This window comes from Zea mays, chromosome 1 (genome assembly GCF_902167145.1).
Source record: "Zea mays cultivar B73 chromosome 1, Zm-B73-REFERENCE-NAM-5.0, whole genome shotgun sequence".
Taxonomy (NCBI): domain Eukaryota; kingdom Viridiplantae; phylum Streptophyta; class Magnoliopsida; order Poales; family Poaceae; genus Zea; species Zea mays.
The window spans coordinates 12,909,962-12,926,789 of record NC_050096.1 but is presented as its reverse complement, the minus strand read 5'-3'; the positions used below and the strand labels follow the sequence as shown (position 1 = coordinate 12,926,789).

Here is a 16,828-nt window from a genome sequence, read left to right as displayed (position 1 = left end):
ACTCTGGTTTTGTTGCTTGATAATAGTGTGGCTTCACATCCTTCCTTTGTGAAGGACACAACCGTGAGGAAATCACTGCATCGACATGCATGAAACAAATTAGTAGAGAGAGATTAAAGGTCAGTACGGCTAGAAAAAATATATTAGGTGAAACCATTTGAGGACAAGCCAAATCTGTAAGCAGACATTTGTTGTTACTGTTTAGATAAAGTATCATTGCATTTTCGTTATGTTATTATAGTTTGTAGTACTAATTGATATTATTTACATATTGGCACAAAGAAGGTTTGTTGTTATTTCAGACATTATTATTATTTTTGTGTTAATCCAATTGACTTTACTCCCATACCCATGTTGTGTTTGAATGGTCGTCTTTTTACCTTGTGATTTGCATTTGGTGGAACAGACACTGCATTAGTTGATCTGTTTAAGGAGTGCGGAGCTAAAATAAGTCAGATAAGAATTGTGAGTTCATGAGACCAATAAAAAGGGAAAATGAAACAGATCTTTTCTTGATTAAAAAACAATTATCATTTTCTAAGCGGTCATTGGTATGCAGATATCAGTAGTTGCTGCTCCTCCTGCCCTCAAGCAGCTCAATCAAATATTCCTATGGTGCATTCAGCATTCTGAAGTGGAAAATGATCCGCATCCTTGTGTCTTTGTGTACATGGACAACTATCGGCCAACCTTGGAGAGCATAGCAGCAGACAACATGCCAGGAGTTAATAGAATCCACCATGCCTAAATATCTATTGAAGTCCCCAACTCCCCATTATTGTGGTCATGCCGGTACACAGCAGTTAGGACTACCTCCAGCCGTGAAGATCAAGATCAGCCTTAGAAGATAAGGTTGTACCTTCTAGATGGTGGCAAGATTGTGTCTTTGTATGAATATTTAAGATGTCAATCTATTATCTATTGTATAATTCCAGTCATGACTTCATGCCCAATTGATCACTGGTTAGCAGTAGTTTGCTGAAGCATACTTGTTTCATCTTAGTCTCAGTCAGAGTTGTTGAGAAAAAACTTCTCATTCACATTTGTTTACAAGCTTCTTAAAGTGGTGTTATGCTACTACCGTTTGCAGTTACAAGTGTTGAGAGAATATTTTGAGCAGCACATTTTGAGAATAAGCTAAGAAATAGTAAAGAAAATCAATATTTGAATGGTTTTTAGTTATATATCAAAAAGAAATCTATTCTTTTTCTATAAGTTAATGATAGTAAAGACACAACCTCTTGTTTACAAAAGACCCCTCATCCAACTAACTTGTAGTATCCATTTTTAGTTTGCAAGATTATGAACCATTATCTTGTATAGATTAAAGAACTATTCGGTTCTTTTATAGATATTTTTCATTAATGGCAAAATATTTTATTCTTCTGTGCTTTGTACACCCCAAGTATTGTGTTAAGAAGAAGACCTCACATAGGTTGAGAAAACCCCCGAACCCCTGCCCCACCCATACACAGCGACATCGAAGCCCATGTGAGAACGACCGCGACCGAGGCCGAGCCTTATGCCTATGCTTTGGCATGGGACAGGCGAGGGGATTTTATTAACCATAGCCTGAAATTCGCTCCCATGGGGAGTCAAACCCAGGACTTGAGGAGTGCTACTCAGAACATCTAACCAACTCAGCTAGAGGCCCTTTCGCCCGCTCACTTAAAACACTTAAAATACAAAAATTAGGAAGAAACTCACCTCTATACGACCGAACCCTATTAGCAAACATTAGACAGTGTCCTGGACAATTCATTGGCTTAAGTCCAAATTCCTGTTTCTGAGAATGGGTCCAACAAGCAATCAGCAGATGTTGTAACTCACTAATGAGTCTGACACATGTAATGTACAATAAAATGACATATATTCTGCTGCATAATCTATAAATGCACATACCTCAAAAACAAACATGTTCTCCTTATAGTTTGCGACGTGTCCAGAAGTTTCCCATAGTTGCATATTGTAAATATTTGGGCTCAACACCTATAAGATAGAAATAAGGAACAAAAACAATGGAATTGAAAAGTGATGTCTATAATCTCAGTAAATAAGAAACTAATATAAACCTCTTGGTATCCTCTATCTCTGTACTGTTGTCGCATGAAGTCCATCAGTTTGTTATATATCCTAGCACCACGTGGAAGGAAGAAGCAGCTTCCAGGGCTGCACAATTGTAAATACAACCAGCAATTCACCATTAACCAGAAATGTTGCAATGGAATATGAAAGCAAGAAAAGGAAGAAACATAAAGGAGTAATATGTACCCAAGTTCATGGAAAAAGAAGAGTTCATGTGCTTTCCCTAATATTTGATGATCACGTTTCTTAGCTTCCTCTAGAAAATGTTTATATTCCTGCAAAGTGTCATATAATAAACATAATCACAGAAGATGAGAATAATAACAAAAGAAAATGAAAGTGTATCATTCAAGGACAGTCAGACGGAATATGATAACATAGATCCGAAAGCAAAAGGTATGACCTGACCCTACAGTTACCTGAACTTATCAGTGCCTCATAGACACGCTCAATTAAAGTTTCACACATATATCATGCAGCATGTTGTGCAAACTATCCCTAACCCCATAACCCATGTTAACCAACAGGTTCCAGAAAACACAAGATCTTAGACAAGATTTCAAGGTATTGATTCAGATAGAAGTGTATGTCATATCATGTATGAAACTTTATGCCAACTCAGGTGCAGCACATAATCATGAACATATAATTATGCTAGTATCTGAAGTGCAAATATAACAGACATGTTCTGCAGGGTTATATATTAGTAAACAGTTTTACAATTGTCATTGTCATCAGTGATAGCATCATAAGCAGAAATTACATTCAATACCGTGAGACGTCGAGAATCAGGGAAAGAAATTCCATATACTCTCTTCAGACTTTCGCGGTCAACTTTTCCTCTCCAATATGATGATGAAGCCTGAATATTTACATGTATTATACATATGAAATAGTCAGTTCCACTAAAAAGAGAACCAGAAGGATAGTGGACAATCAAAGAATCATTACCTTCAGACAAGCGAAAGCTTTGACAAAGGAAGTATTTGGGATGTGTGGCCCACGGCATAGGTCAACTAAAGGACCACACCTGTATACAGTAATGCTCTTGTCCTCAGGCAACTCATTCATGATTTCAACCTGAACATATAATTCCCTTTTTTATAAGAATGGATAGAAGTCGTATATATATTTAACATAAGCAGCAAAATGATAGAGGAATGAAACGAGTGTTAAGTAGACCTCAGAACAAAACCACAAGGAAACCACACGTGAGAATAGCAAACCACAGAACTACAACTACAACCCACTCAAGACTCCCGTTGTCGACCCATAGATGTACCGAGAAATCACAGCCCCAACACTCACGGGTTAGGATCGCATTGTGATCACTAATTCAAATAAATAAATAAATAAACAAAATTATTTAGAAAAGTTGAGTTTCAAGCTATTGTATTATATGAAATTACTATTGGCACTTGTTTTGCTGATGATCAATGGAACATAATTTTGAGTGCAGGCTACCTGATAGATTCCCGAAAGGATGTAATATCCTCCTTGTGGATCCTATGCTAGCAACTGGTGATTCTTATACACAATATTATTATTTTTTTGTGTTAGTCCAATTGAATTTACTCCTATACCCATGTTGTGTTTGAATGGTCATCCTTTTACCTTGTGATTTGCATTGGGTGGAACAGACACTGCAGCAGTTGATCTAGTTAATGAGTGCAGAGCTAAAATAAGTCAAATAAGAACTGTGAGTTCATGAGACCAATAAAAAGGGAAAATGAAACAAATCTTTTTCTTGATTAAAAAAATTATTGTTTTCTAAGCGGTCATTGGATGCGGATATCAGTAGTTGCTGCTCCTCCTACCCTCAAGTAGCTCATTCAAATATTCCCAGGGTGCATTCTGAAGTGGAAAATGATTCTCATCCTTGTACTTGTGATTAGAGCCATCAGCTATGGCTCCTAGTGCACTCCAGTGCACAAGCCAAGACCAACGCAACAAGAACAACACCTAAACCTGTCTCACCATTTTCGCAAGCACCTATGTAGGAGCACCGACATAACTAATTTCAGAGGACATTTCGAGAGGAAGAGACGAAGATGGGAGGAAGATGAATGAAAGTTGAGTGACTGACGAGCGGACGGAGATCTGGCGAGGACGACGACGCGCTAGGTCAGATGATATTGGGTCGATAGGTCATTTTCTACCTCCTCTTTGCCGGCACCGGCATCGATGTGCCCCACGCCCAGGGAGGGCCCTGTGGCCGCCAGCCCCTCCACCGGTGTTGCTGGGTTGCGCTTCTCAGAAATGTATCCATCAAATCAATATGAGAAGTAAAATTTAAACATATCACATGACTTGGGCAAAAGTGGATGTGAACTCACGCTCTCATTGCATAAATGCACAGGTAGCCCAATTATGTACACCAGATTTCTCTGGATAACCCTGACAGTAGCAAGATGCTTCTTAGATTCTATGGTTGATGTTGTTGTTGGTGGTGGTGCTGACTTTGGCTTAACCCTTTGGGCCTTTTGCTTCTTCTCCGCATTTTTATCTGCCACTGTCCTGCTTCCATCATCAATGTAAAAGGTAAGTTTGAGATACCTAGTGGCAAGGTCAACTTTCACAGATGGTTCCAATTAACTGAGATAGAGAGACCTACCTCTTCCTATTTCCCATGATATATAAAAGGGTAATCACTTGCAAATGTTGTAGTTTGCTTAAGTGAAAATTTTGATTGGTAAGGAGAGAAGCATCACGACGGACCTGTCACAAGTGGCGGCCATCTTGACGATCCTATCATTGTCATAGCATGTGCGGCAGGCAGGGCAGCGGCCTCTGTTTCCTCCTTCTCAGCCATGTCTATGATGTGGTGCCAGCACCAAACACAAATCAAATTCAAACATGTGAGCACGTGAAGGCAGCCACCATAAGCACTAATGCTACAACTTGCAATAGGTATTCAATGGTACAACACAAAAAAAATAAAATTTGGCACTGATTGGAATCGAGAGGGGCGACAAGCTAAACCCTACCCGCTATCGAGAACGGACAACACCAGGCACCGCACGCAGGCATCAGCCACAACCTCCACGACGTTCCATGTCCCAGCTATAATTGACTCGATGACCTCCTCCTGCCATGGTTGATTGGAAAATGGAAAAGTTTTAGTTTTAATATTTGTGCTCATATTGTACATATGGGAAAAGATTCAGGAACAAACAATCATTTCAACAGGAAATAAGTCAATTTTGATGACAAAATGTAGACTTACATCAAAGGCTTGTTGGGCCTCTCTTTCTATCCATATAATAGCATGATCAGATGTCGTGTTGCAAGAGAAAACAAAACGCTCAAATCTTCCATCCACTGGAATCGTATCTGCTAGGGTCTCCATCCACATAAATAAATGCATGAAAGAACAGCTAGATAATGGGCAAGATCTACTACGGTCTCTCCATCTCTGGAGTTTGCTAGTGACCAAGAAACGAAGCAATGTTGATCTGTACTTTCCTGACCATCGACCAAATTGCATATGAGCACATGGGGTCATTAGAAAACCAATATCATGCAAAGAAATTTTCTTTTCCGAGATTCAATTCGTCTTCAAATGTTTTTGAACAAAATTAGGGTTAATTAGCACAATGCTACAAGTAATCGCAGCAGAGCTCCATTAAGTTTTTCCCTATAACCAGGGAAACAATCCTACACAATCCTAGAACATATTTTCTTCCACATTTTGGGAGTGAATTAGCCAAACACACCCAACAACCTTCCCTCATGCATTGCAGCTGCAATTTCCACTATGGTAACGAAACAGAATTTCACGGTTCTGGAGAAGTAGAGAAAAGAAAAATAGGAAATTAGAGGGGGCTAGAGCATCACAACTTCATCACATAAACGAGCTAGTGTTATCTTGCTGCTTAAGAGGGGAGCCAAAAGGATGACAACTTGTGCTGATGAGTTGCTAATTCTCTGTCCCATGTACCTCATGCCAATAGTCCATACCAACACTAAAATGAAAATTAAACCTTCTGAACTTGCTAGGCAGAAGTAGACCCCATTACCAGAAGAACGGAGGACTCAATAAAAGGGGCAGTGCGGAGGTAAAGAAGACTGCATGATCCGTACCAGCCATGGATGAGCTCGGAGCACTTGGCCTTGACACAGCGGAACAATTCCTTGACCTTGCCCTCCACAGAGTTGGTGGCGACCCAACGAGATGTTGGAGACCGTGAGGAGCGCGCGTCCCGTGCCGCCCAGCCGCCGGGATGTTGGGGTGTTGTGGGGGGCACTGAGGACGGAGGCGTGGTGTCGCCTGTGGACTTGAGCACCAGCCGCACGGCACCCTGCAGGACACCATCCACATCGCCACCGCATCCGCGTTCGATGCCACGCTCGTGACGCCATCGCTGCCTGAGACCGAACCAAACTCTCGAATGTTAGACCCGAACAGGGAGAGCGACCATGGGAGGTGAATGAAAGTTTCCGGATTCGGATGCGGGTTGGGCGTGATGCGCGGGGGGATGGGGTGGGGTGGGGACTACGGTGGTGAATGGCCCGGTCTCCGGTGGGTACATGGATGCTCGCTGCTCCATTCCGGGCGTTCGCGCTGTGGATGTGCCATGCCGAAGCGCGCATGTGCCATGCTGGATCCGGTGGCCACGGTGGGGAAGGGGGGAGGGCGTGGTCTCCGGTGTGCGCCAAGCTAGATTCGGTGGGGAAGAACGCAATCTCAGGTGTGTGCCATGCCGGATCCGGTGGCCGCGGTGGGGAAGGGGGGAAGGGCGCGGTCTCCAGTGGGTGGGGAAGGGGGACCGTGGTGGGGAAGAGAGTTTGCCGAGCTATGATGGCGCGCCGCTGCGAGATTGGCGGAGCACGGAGAACGCGCTGGCGATGGAAATAGGCGGGCATCGCGGCGCGGCGGCCAGGGTGCGCGGAGGCAGAACCGTGCACCACAGCGGTGGTGTGGACGCCTACGCTCCGCTCTTAAGTAGTAGAGATGTGCTCGCGTCGGCCCGTGCGCCGCCTCCCGTCCTCAACTCCAGATTAGATCATATGGCGCTTCGAGTGCGCAACGCGCTCGGCCTCGACCGTGGCATGTTCTTCGAGGCGTTCGCCGCCGCCGTCGACATCTCCTTCGCACGCATGCTCCACCTGACCGCAACGGCGATCATGAAGTCAAAGGAGCGATCACACGGCGTCAGCGACGGCGTCTGCTGTGACAAGCACCACCTGTTGTCACAGTTCGCGGCAGCTATGGAGGAAGACGAGGGGGTGAGCTCGACGATATCTTCCGGTCGCTGGTGGTGAAGCAAAGGTTCCTACGGGGACATCGTCGTAATCTTCGTGCTCGCCGAGAATTCTCGGCACTCCACGTCCTCCACGCTCACATTGTTCTTCTGCCTCCTCGACCCCTCGTTCCGCAGTTGCCGTTGCCAGGGAATGACGAGCATTCGCGCTCACCGCCGCGGGTAGAGACGACGAGCAGGTAGAGCGCCCGAGCGGGTATGCCGGGAGGAGAGCAGAGCCGCGGCGGTGAGGCACGACGAGGTGGAGCTGTGCAGCGTTTACGGTTAATAGCTTAAATAGCTGTCTACGACGTCAGAACGATAGCAAAAAAAAAGAACCAAACAATCGGATTCAATTGCAAGGTTCGACGTACTAATTTTACGAACCCGTTAATCACGATACCAGCAATCCAAAAAGCTCGCGGAATAGAGCTTAAATTAACAAGATAGAAGCATAGGTGAACAGGATGAGTTTACTAGAACTGTGCCAACATGCACTTAAACTCAGATTGCACAAGTACAGAACGAGATGGGACTGTAGTCAGGCAGAAGCAGCAGCACGGCCTTGATTCACTCCTTGGCGGTCTTGTTGATGAGCGACTTGTGGATGTGCGGGATGACGCCGCCCCCGGCGATGGTGCCCTTGATGAGGGTGTCGAGCTCCTCGTCCCCGCGGATGGCGAGCTGCAGGTGGCGCGGGGTGATGCGCTTGACCTTGAGGTCCTTGCTGGCGTTGCCGGCCAGCTCGAGGACCTCGGCGGTGAGGTACTCGAGGATGGCGGCGGAATAGACGGCGGCGGTGGCGCCGACGCGGCCGTGCGCAGAGGCACGCGACTTGAGCTGGCGGTGGATGCGACCCACCGGGAACTGCAAACAAGAAGCGCCAGTTTAAGTTAGCATCTGAGTAACATATGGCGTGCACAGATCGAGATGAAATTCGAAAGAAAAAGAAGCGAGAGGGTACCTGGAGGCCGGCGCGGGAAGAGCGCGACACGGGGGCCTTCTTCCTGTCCTTGTCCTTGTCGGTGCTCTTGGCCGCCGTCGTCTTGGCCGCCAGCAGACCCTTCCCTCCCTTACCCGCCATCGGCGCCGGAAACCTAGGCTGCAGCGGTCACTCGGGCTGGCGGCGGTGTGCTGCAAGGCTGAAGAGGCCGGCGGCGCGAGGGGCTCTGCTGCGTTTGGAGATTTTCTCCCGTCCCTGTTCAATGCGGGAGCAAAGGTCTTTAAACGCGCCACGCAGGGGAAAATTTTGGGTTGGGGTTTGAATCGGGTGGGCGCCGAGTCCCGATGGCGCGCGCGCGCCGGGTTTTCGTTCCCGGGCGCGAATTTTTTTGGGTGGCGCGAAAATTTTGCGTTTTCGCATACCAGGGTGACTGGGTGACCTGGGCTAGGCCGTAGCATTTTTGCTAATTTCCGGCTGGTGATATCTGGCCCACTAGTTGGCCTACCAGAGCCCAGACAGCCAGAGCAGGTCGAAACCTCGCGCTCGCAGTTGCAAAAACGGAACCCGGCCCGCCTGTGCTGTGGGCCGCCCATATGTAGGACGTAGGGCGCGGGAAGAACGCCACGTGGGAATATGTGAAATCCAAGGCACTGGTGGGTGCCCTGTAATAATTTTTATTGGATCATTGCAATTGAATTTCATTCTAATAATAATAATTTAGACACGTGTCAATTAAGCTAATATTATTTTATATAAAATATATTTGTATATTGTTATTAACAAGATATTCGAGATATTTATGTGCTACATTTTTACTATTTTTGAGTGAGTCGAATAGCGTCCTATAAGTTGTGGAGTAGAAATATATTCTACTAATACATAAAATCATTTCTCATATTGCACCCCATGAATTTAAGATAGTGTTATATCTGAACTGGAAAGTGGTGGAATATCAAAATCCAAGCTAAATAGATTAATTTATTAAGTAATTTCTGATTCCTCCAAAATGAATGGATCCAAGTGCCCCATTAGCCTATTTATCTAATTTACTTGAAATATTGCTCTTAGTCTAATTTACATCTTAAAAGAGCAATCAAGTGAAAAGGACTTTCTATCTTTTTCTCGCTTCAAACTTATTTTAGATTTGCGCTAACTCCTGACTTTGAACCAAGTTTGTGTTTTTTGTTGTATTTTTGCAGGATCTTCTATTCACCCCCTCTAGGTGCTTCCAATCCCTATAGATCTAATCGAGTAGATTGGGTTAGAAAAGGTGGAAAGAAAATATCATGAAGTATGTATGCCTATTACGTATAGATGTACTACTTTGTCGGGTGGATAGTGAGTCGTATCTAAACGTCATGTGAGCCGCATGAATGAATATTTATATCCCATAATGACACAAGTGTGCTTTGCTAAATTTCCTCCTTTCCACACACAACACACACATGTATATTGCCAGTTTGCATAGGGTATGTAGTGGTATATACAGCATACCCTATGGTTACCCCACCGCTAAACTATATGAACAACTTTATCTTCCTCTGCACGTAAGTTCCACGATATTAAGATTCTTCCTACATCCAAATTCTTCATGAATCCAGATTATCAGAAAAGCATGTCAAAAAATGAACCATATATATCGTTCGCATAGTGTTTTTGCCTTGTTAGGAACACAATTCCCATCATCTCAATTGCCCTTTGCTAGAAAAAAAATTGAGGACTAAAATGACCGCTCTCGTGCTTTACTCTTATGTCACTACAGGAAAACCTAGAAAAAACGTCGGCCAGGAATCGACATTCTTACTTTGATAGGACAATGTACTTATGATAAGAACGTTGGTTTACTGACGTTCTTAATCGACGTACAGAATTTGACGTACCTAGACGACTAAGAACGTTGGGGCTGACATACTTAAATTAAGTATGCCGGCCACTCTGAAACTGGCGCACTTAATGCCTTAAGTAAATCGGTTTTAACTAGCTGACGTACTTAAAGTCGAGCCACGTGGCAGATTGTTGGGGCTTCGTGGACGAGCCACGTGGCCATACGGACATTGGTCGACTGATGTACTTAAAGTGTAAAGAACATCGACGAGGTGGCTGGCGTTCTTAATCAGCCACCCGGCCATCCCTTGGCATTGCCACGTGGTCGTAAGAACATCTGTACGATCGATATTCGTAAATGATGTGGACACAAGCACTTGGCCGACGTTCTTATATGTTTTTTTAAATATAAACCCTGTTCTAGCTCCCTCATAGATGGAAGCCTCCAGAACAGGGTTTATATTTTAAAACTCGCATTATCACATAATCACATACATACAACGTCTCAAACACAAGTCCAAACATTATATACACAATAGTCGAAACAAGTCCATAAGTCCACACGACCCAAGTCCACCGAGATGATGATGGCGCGATTTGGAGGAAGTGACGACGGTGACGCAAGGCCCCTTCCACCGTTGTCTGCCCTCTTCGTCGGTGATTTTTTCTCTGTGAGTTCATCCTTCCTCCCCTCTCTCTCCTTATCCTCTCCCGTGTCAGTGTCCTAGGGTTTGGGTTTCTTGCCCGTGACGGTCACAGGCGCACAAAGAGGTGGCAGCTCACTCATCCCTACCGAGGCATGACGGATGGCGTTCGGAAAGGTAGAGGCAACCACCAGCGAGGTTGAGGAGAAGGTCCTAGGCTGGACGGTGTAGGAAACGGTGATGGCTAAGAGGGAGGGGGTGAATTAGGACTTATAAAAAACTCCTTTCTAAATTAGGCCACAAAAAAACCCTAGCACAAAACCTATAAAAATAAACAATCTAAAATGTGTACACTAGGTTTTGTCTAAGTGTTGCTATCTCTACCGCAAAAAGGAGTTATGCAACCTAATTTCTAATCATATATAATCTAGACAACGAATAGTAAAGATTGCAACTTAAGTAGAGAGAGTAAGTGCGGAAGATTAAAGAGCTCTCGTGGATGGCACTGATATTTTTACCGAGGTATCCGGAACCTCGAAGGTGCCGACTAATCCTCGTTGGTGCCCCTACGCAAAGAGTAGCCCTCACAAGGGCCAATCATCACGGTCGAGTTACTTCGTAGAGAGTCACGGGCCTTCTCCACGCACAAGTGGTTCTCCGCTTCCGTCTTCTCTCGGACGCTCCCCGCCGTCTCCACTATCGAGCTTCCGGCCGAAACACGCAGGCCTCGTTCCCTCTGTTACACAAACTCGGTTGGTATAGTCTCGCAAAACTTTCGTCCCACTCAGTACAATATTACAACGGCTCACGCAAGAGCCTAGAGGTTTTGTGTATTTTCTAAACTCACTCAACTAACTAGGAACAACCTAGAGCAAGTGAAACGGAATTAGGCTTACACCTAGTTCCTAAATAATTTTGGTGGTTGAATTGCCCAACACAAATAATTGGACTAACTAGTTTGCCCAAGTGTGTAGATTATAGAGGTGTAAAAGGTTCACCCTCAGCCAATGAAAAGACCAAGTTTTGGATTCAATAAAGGAGCAAAGGGGCAACCGAAGGCACCCCTGGTCTGGCGCACCGGACTGTCCGGTGTGCCACCGGACAGTGAACAGTACCTGTCCGGTGCACCAGGGGACTCAGACTCAAACTCGCCACCTTCGGGAATTTCCAGGGGCGACTCTGCTATAATTCACCGGACTGTCCGGTGTACACCGGACAGTGTCCGGTGCGCCAAGGGAGGTCGGCCTCAGGAACTCGCCAGCTTCGGGAAACGCCAACGGCTAGTCCACTATAATTCACCGGACTGTCCGGTGTGCACCGGACTGTCCGGTGCGCCTCCGGAGCAACGGTCATCTCCGCGCCAACGGCTCTCTGCCGCGCATTTAATGCGCCCTCTGCGCGCGCAGAAGTCAGAATCGCCCATGCTGGCACACCGGACAGCAAACAGTACCTGTCCGGTGTGCACCGGACACCCAGGCGGGCCCACAAGTCAGAAGCTCCAACGGTCAGAATCCAACGGCAGTGATGACGTGGCAGGGGCACCGGACTGTCCGGTGCGCCATCGAGCAGACGCCTCCAGCCAACGGTCATGTTTGGTGGTTGGGGCTATAAATACCCCAACCACCCCACCATTCATTACATCCAAGTTTTCCACTTCTCAACTACTACAAGAGCTCTAGCATTCAATTCTAGACACACAAAAGAGATCAAATCCTCTCCAATTCCACACAAAGCCCTAGTGACTAGTGAGAGTGATTTGCCGTGTTCATTTGAGCTCTTGCGCTTGGATTGCTTCTTTTCTTTCTCACTTACTCTTGAGATCACAACTCCATTGTAATCAAGGCAAGAGGCACCAATTGTGTGGTGGCCCTTGCGGGGAAGTTTTGTTCCCGGCTTTGATTTGAGAAGAGAAGCTCACTCGGTCCAAGGGACCGTTTGAGAGAGGGAAGGGTTGAAAGAGACCCGGCCTTTGTGGCCTCCTCAACGGGGAGTAGGTTTGCAAGAACCGAACCTCGGTAAAACAAATCTCCGTGTCTCACTTGCTTATTCGCTTGGGATTTGTTTTGCGCCCTCTCTCTCGGACTCGTTTATATTTCTAACGCTAACCCGGCTTGTAGTTGTGTTTATATTTGTAAATTTCAGTTTCGCCCTATTCACCCCCCCTCTAGGCGACTATCAATTGGTATCAGAGCCCGGTGCTTCATTAGAGCCTAACCGCTCGAAGTGATGTCGGGAGATCACGCCAAGAAGGAGATGGAGACCGGCGAAAAGCCCACTACAAGCCACGGGAGCACTTCATCGAAAGAGTCCCGCACCAAAAGGAGGGAAAAGAAGAAGAGCTCCTCCAACAAAGGGAAGGAGAAGAAATCTTCTTCTCACCACAAAGAGAAGAAGGAAAAATCTTCTTCCCACAAGCCGCATCGGAAAGGCGACAAGCACAAGAGGATGAGGAAGGTGGTCTACTACGAGACCGACACTTCATCAACATCAACCTCCGACTCCGATGCGCCCTCCGTCACTTCTAAGCGCCAAGAGCGCAAGAAGTATAGTAAGATCCCCCTACGCTACCCTCGCATTTCCAAACATACACCTTTACTTTCCGTCCCATTAGGCAAACCACCAACTTTTGATGGTGAAGATTACGCTAGGTGGAGCGATTTAATGCGATTTCATCTAACCTCGCTCCACAAAAGTATATGGGATGTTGTTGAGTTTGGTGCACAGGTACCGTCAGTAGGGGATGAAAACTATGATGAGGATGAGGTGGCCCAAATCGAGCACTTCAACTCTCAAGCAACAACAATACTCCTAGCCTCTTTAAGTAGAGAGGAGTATAACAAAGTTCAAGGGTTGAAGAACGCAAAGGAGATTTGGGATTTACTCAAGACCGCGCATGAAGGTGATGAGCTCACCAAGATCACCAAGCGGGAAACGATTGAGGGGGAGCTCGGTCGGTTCCGGCTTCGCAAAGGGGAGGAGCCACAACACATGTACAATCGGCTCAAGACCTTGGTGAACCAAGCGCGCAACCTCGGGAGCGTAAAGTGGGATGACCACGAGGTGGTTAAGGTTATTCTAAGATCACTTATTTTCCTTAACCCTACTCAAGTTCAATTAATTCGTGGTAATCCTAGATATACTAAAATGACCCCCGAGGAAGTTATCGGGAATTTTGTAAGTTTTGAGTGCATGATCGAAGGCTCGAGGAAGATCAACGAGCTTGATGATGCCACCACATCCGAAGCTCAACCCGTTGCATTCAAGGCAACGGAGGAGAAGAAGGAGGAGTCTACACCAAGTCGACAACCCATAGACGCCTCCAAGCTCGACAATGAGGAAATGGCGCTCGTCATCAAGAGCTTCCGCCAAATCCTCAAGCAAAGGAGGGGAAAGGATTACAAGTCCCGCTCCAAGAAGGTTTGCTACAAGTGTGGTAAGCCCGGTCATTTTATTGCTAAATGTCCTATATCTAGTGACAGTGACCGAGGCGACGACAAGAAGGGGAGAAGAAAGGAGAAGAAGAGGTACTACAAGAAGAAGGGCGGCGATGCCCATGTTTGTCGCGAGTGGGACTCCGACGAAAGCTCAAGCGACTCCTCCGACGACGAGGACGCCGCCAACATCGCTGTCACCAAGGGACTCCTCTTCCCCAACGTCGGCCACAAGTGCCTCATGGCAAAGGACGGCAAACGGAAGAAGGTTAAATCCAACTCCTCCACTAAATATGAATCTTCTAGTGATGATAATGCTAGTGATGAGGAAGATAATTTGCGTTCCCTTTTTGCCAACCTTAACATAGCTAAAAAAAATGAATTAGTTAGTGCTATTCATGAAAAGGATGACCTTTTGGATTCCCAAGAGGATTGTCTAATTAAAGAAAACAAAAAACACGTTAAGGTTAAAAAGGCTTATGCTCTAGAAGTAGAAAAATGTGAAAAATTATCTAGTGAGCTAAGCACTTGCCGTGAGATGATTGACAACCTTAGGAATGAAAATGCTATTTTAAATGCTAAGGTTGATTCTCATGTTTGTAATGTTTCAATTCACAATCCTAGAAATAATAATGATTTGCTTGCTAGGATTGAAGAATTAAACATTTCTCTTGCTAGTCTTAGAATAGAAAATGAGAATTTAATTGCTAAGGCTAAAGAACTAGATGTTTGCAATACTACCATTTCCAATCTTAGAGATAAAAATGATATTCTTCATGCTAAGATTGTTGAACTTAATTCTTGCAAACCATCTACATCTATTGTTGAGCATGTATCTATTTGTACTAGATGTAGAAATGTTGATATTGATGCTATTCATGATCATATGGCTTTAATTAAACAACAAAATGATCATATAGCAAAACTAGATGCTAAAATTGCCGAGCACAACTTAGAAAATGAGAAATTTAAATTTGCTCGTAGCATGCTTTATAATGGGAGACGCCCTGGCATCAAGGATGGCATTGGCTTCCAAAGGGGAGACAATGTCAAAATTAGTGCCCCTCCTAAAAGATTGTCAAATTTTGTTAAAGGCAAGGCTACCATGCCTCAGGATAACGAGGGTTACATTTTATACCCTGCCGGTTATCCCGAGGACAAAATTAGGAAAATTCATTCTAGGAAGTCTCACTCTGGCCCTAATCATGCTTTTATGTATAAGGGTGAGACATCTAGCTCTAGGCAACCAACCCGTGCCAAGTTGCCTAAAAAGAAAACTCCTAGTGCATCAAACGATCATAACATTTCATTTAAAACTTTTGATGCATCTTATGTTTTGACTAACAAATCCGGCAAGGTAGTTGCCAAATATGTTGGGGGCAAGCACAAGGGCTTCAAGACTTGTGTTTGGGTACCCAAAGTTCTTGTGTCTAATGCCAAAGGACCCAAAACCGTTTGGGTACCTAAAGTCAAGAACTAAAATTGTTTTGTAGGTTTATGCATCCGGGGGCTCAAGTTGGATACTCGACAGCGGGTGCACAAACCACATGACCGGGGAGAAAAGGATGTTCTCCTCATATGAGAAAAACCAAGATCCCCAACGAGCTATCACATTCGGGGATGGAAATCAAGGTTTGGTCAAAGGACTTGGTAAAATTGCTATATCTCCTGACCATTCTATTTCCAATGTTTTTCTTGTTGATTCTTTAGATTACAACTTGCTTTCTGTTTCCCAATTATGTCAAATGGGCTACAACTGTCTTTTTACTGATACAGGTGTCACTGTCTTTAGAAGAAGTGATGATTCAATAGCATTCAAGGTTGTGTTAGAGGGTCAGCTATACTTAGTAGATTTTGATAAAGCTGAACTTGACACATGCTTAATTGCTAAGACTAACATGGGTTGGCTCTGGCACCGCCGACTAGCCCATGTTGGGATGAAGAATCTTCATAAGCTTCTAAAGGGAGAGCACATTTTAGGATTAACAAATGTTCATTTTGAGAAAGACAGGATTTGTAGCGCATGCCAGGCGGGGAAGCAAGTTGGAGTCCATCATCCACACAAGAACATCATGACGACCGACAGGCCGCTTGAGCTACTCCACATGGATCTTTTCGGCCCGATTGCTTACATAAGCATCGGGGGGAGTAAGTATTGTCTTGTAATAGTGGATGATTATTCTCGCTTCACTTGGGTATTCTTTTTACAGGAAAAATCTCAAACCCAAGAAACCTTAAAGGGATTCTTGAGACGGGCTCAAAATGAGTTCGGCTTAAGGATCAAGAAAATAAGAAGCGACAACGGGACGGAGTTCAAGAACTCACAAATTGAAAGCTTCCTTGAGGAGGAGGGCATCAAGCATGAGTTCTCCTCTCCCTACACGCCACAACAAAATGGTGTAGTAGAGAGAAAGAATCGAACTCTATTGGACATGGCAAGAACCATGCTTGATGAGTACAAGACACCGGACCGGTTTTGGGCCGAAGCGGTTAACACCGCCTGCTACGCCATCAACCGGTTATATCTTCACCGAATCCTCAAGAAGACATCATATGAACTCCTAACCGGTAAAAAGCCCAACATTTCATACTTTAGAGTTTTTGGTAGCAAATGCTTTATTCTTGTTAAAAGAGGTAGAAAATCTAAATTTGCTCCTA

At 45.1% G+C, this 16,828-nt stretch overlaps 1 protein-coding gene and 1 long non-coding RNA gene across 2 annotated transcripts; both read right to left on the bottom strand.

The window, feature by feature from the left end:
* Positions 1 to 1,938: 1,938 nt before the first annotated feature.
* Positions 1,939 to 2,165, bottom strand: LOC109943593 (uncharacterized). Its single transcript, XR_002266633.1, has 2 exons — positions 2,073 to 2,165; positions 1,939 to 1,989 (listed from the first exon to the last, which is right to left on the bottom strand). It is a non-coding gene; the product is annotated as an uncharacterized lncRNA (long non-coding RNA).
* Positions 2,166 to 7,663: 5,498 nt separating this feature from the next.
* Positions 7,664 to 8,514, bottom strand: LOC100273753 (Histone H2A). The gene is made up of 2 exons (NM_001148161.1): positions 8,293 to 8,514; positions 7,664 to 8,195 (listed from the first exon to the last, which is right to left on the bottom strand). Exons 1-2 carry the CDS (start codon positions 8,410 to 8,412, stop codon positions 7,899 to 7,901), a joined length of 417 nt encoding a protein of 138 aa, NP_001141633.1. The 5' UTR covers positions 8,413 to 8,514; the 3' UTR covers positions 7,664 to 7,898.
* Between the last annotated feature and the right edge of the window lie 8,314 nt (positions 8,515 to 16,828).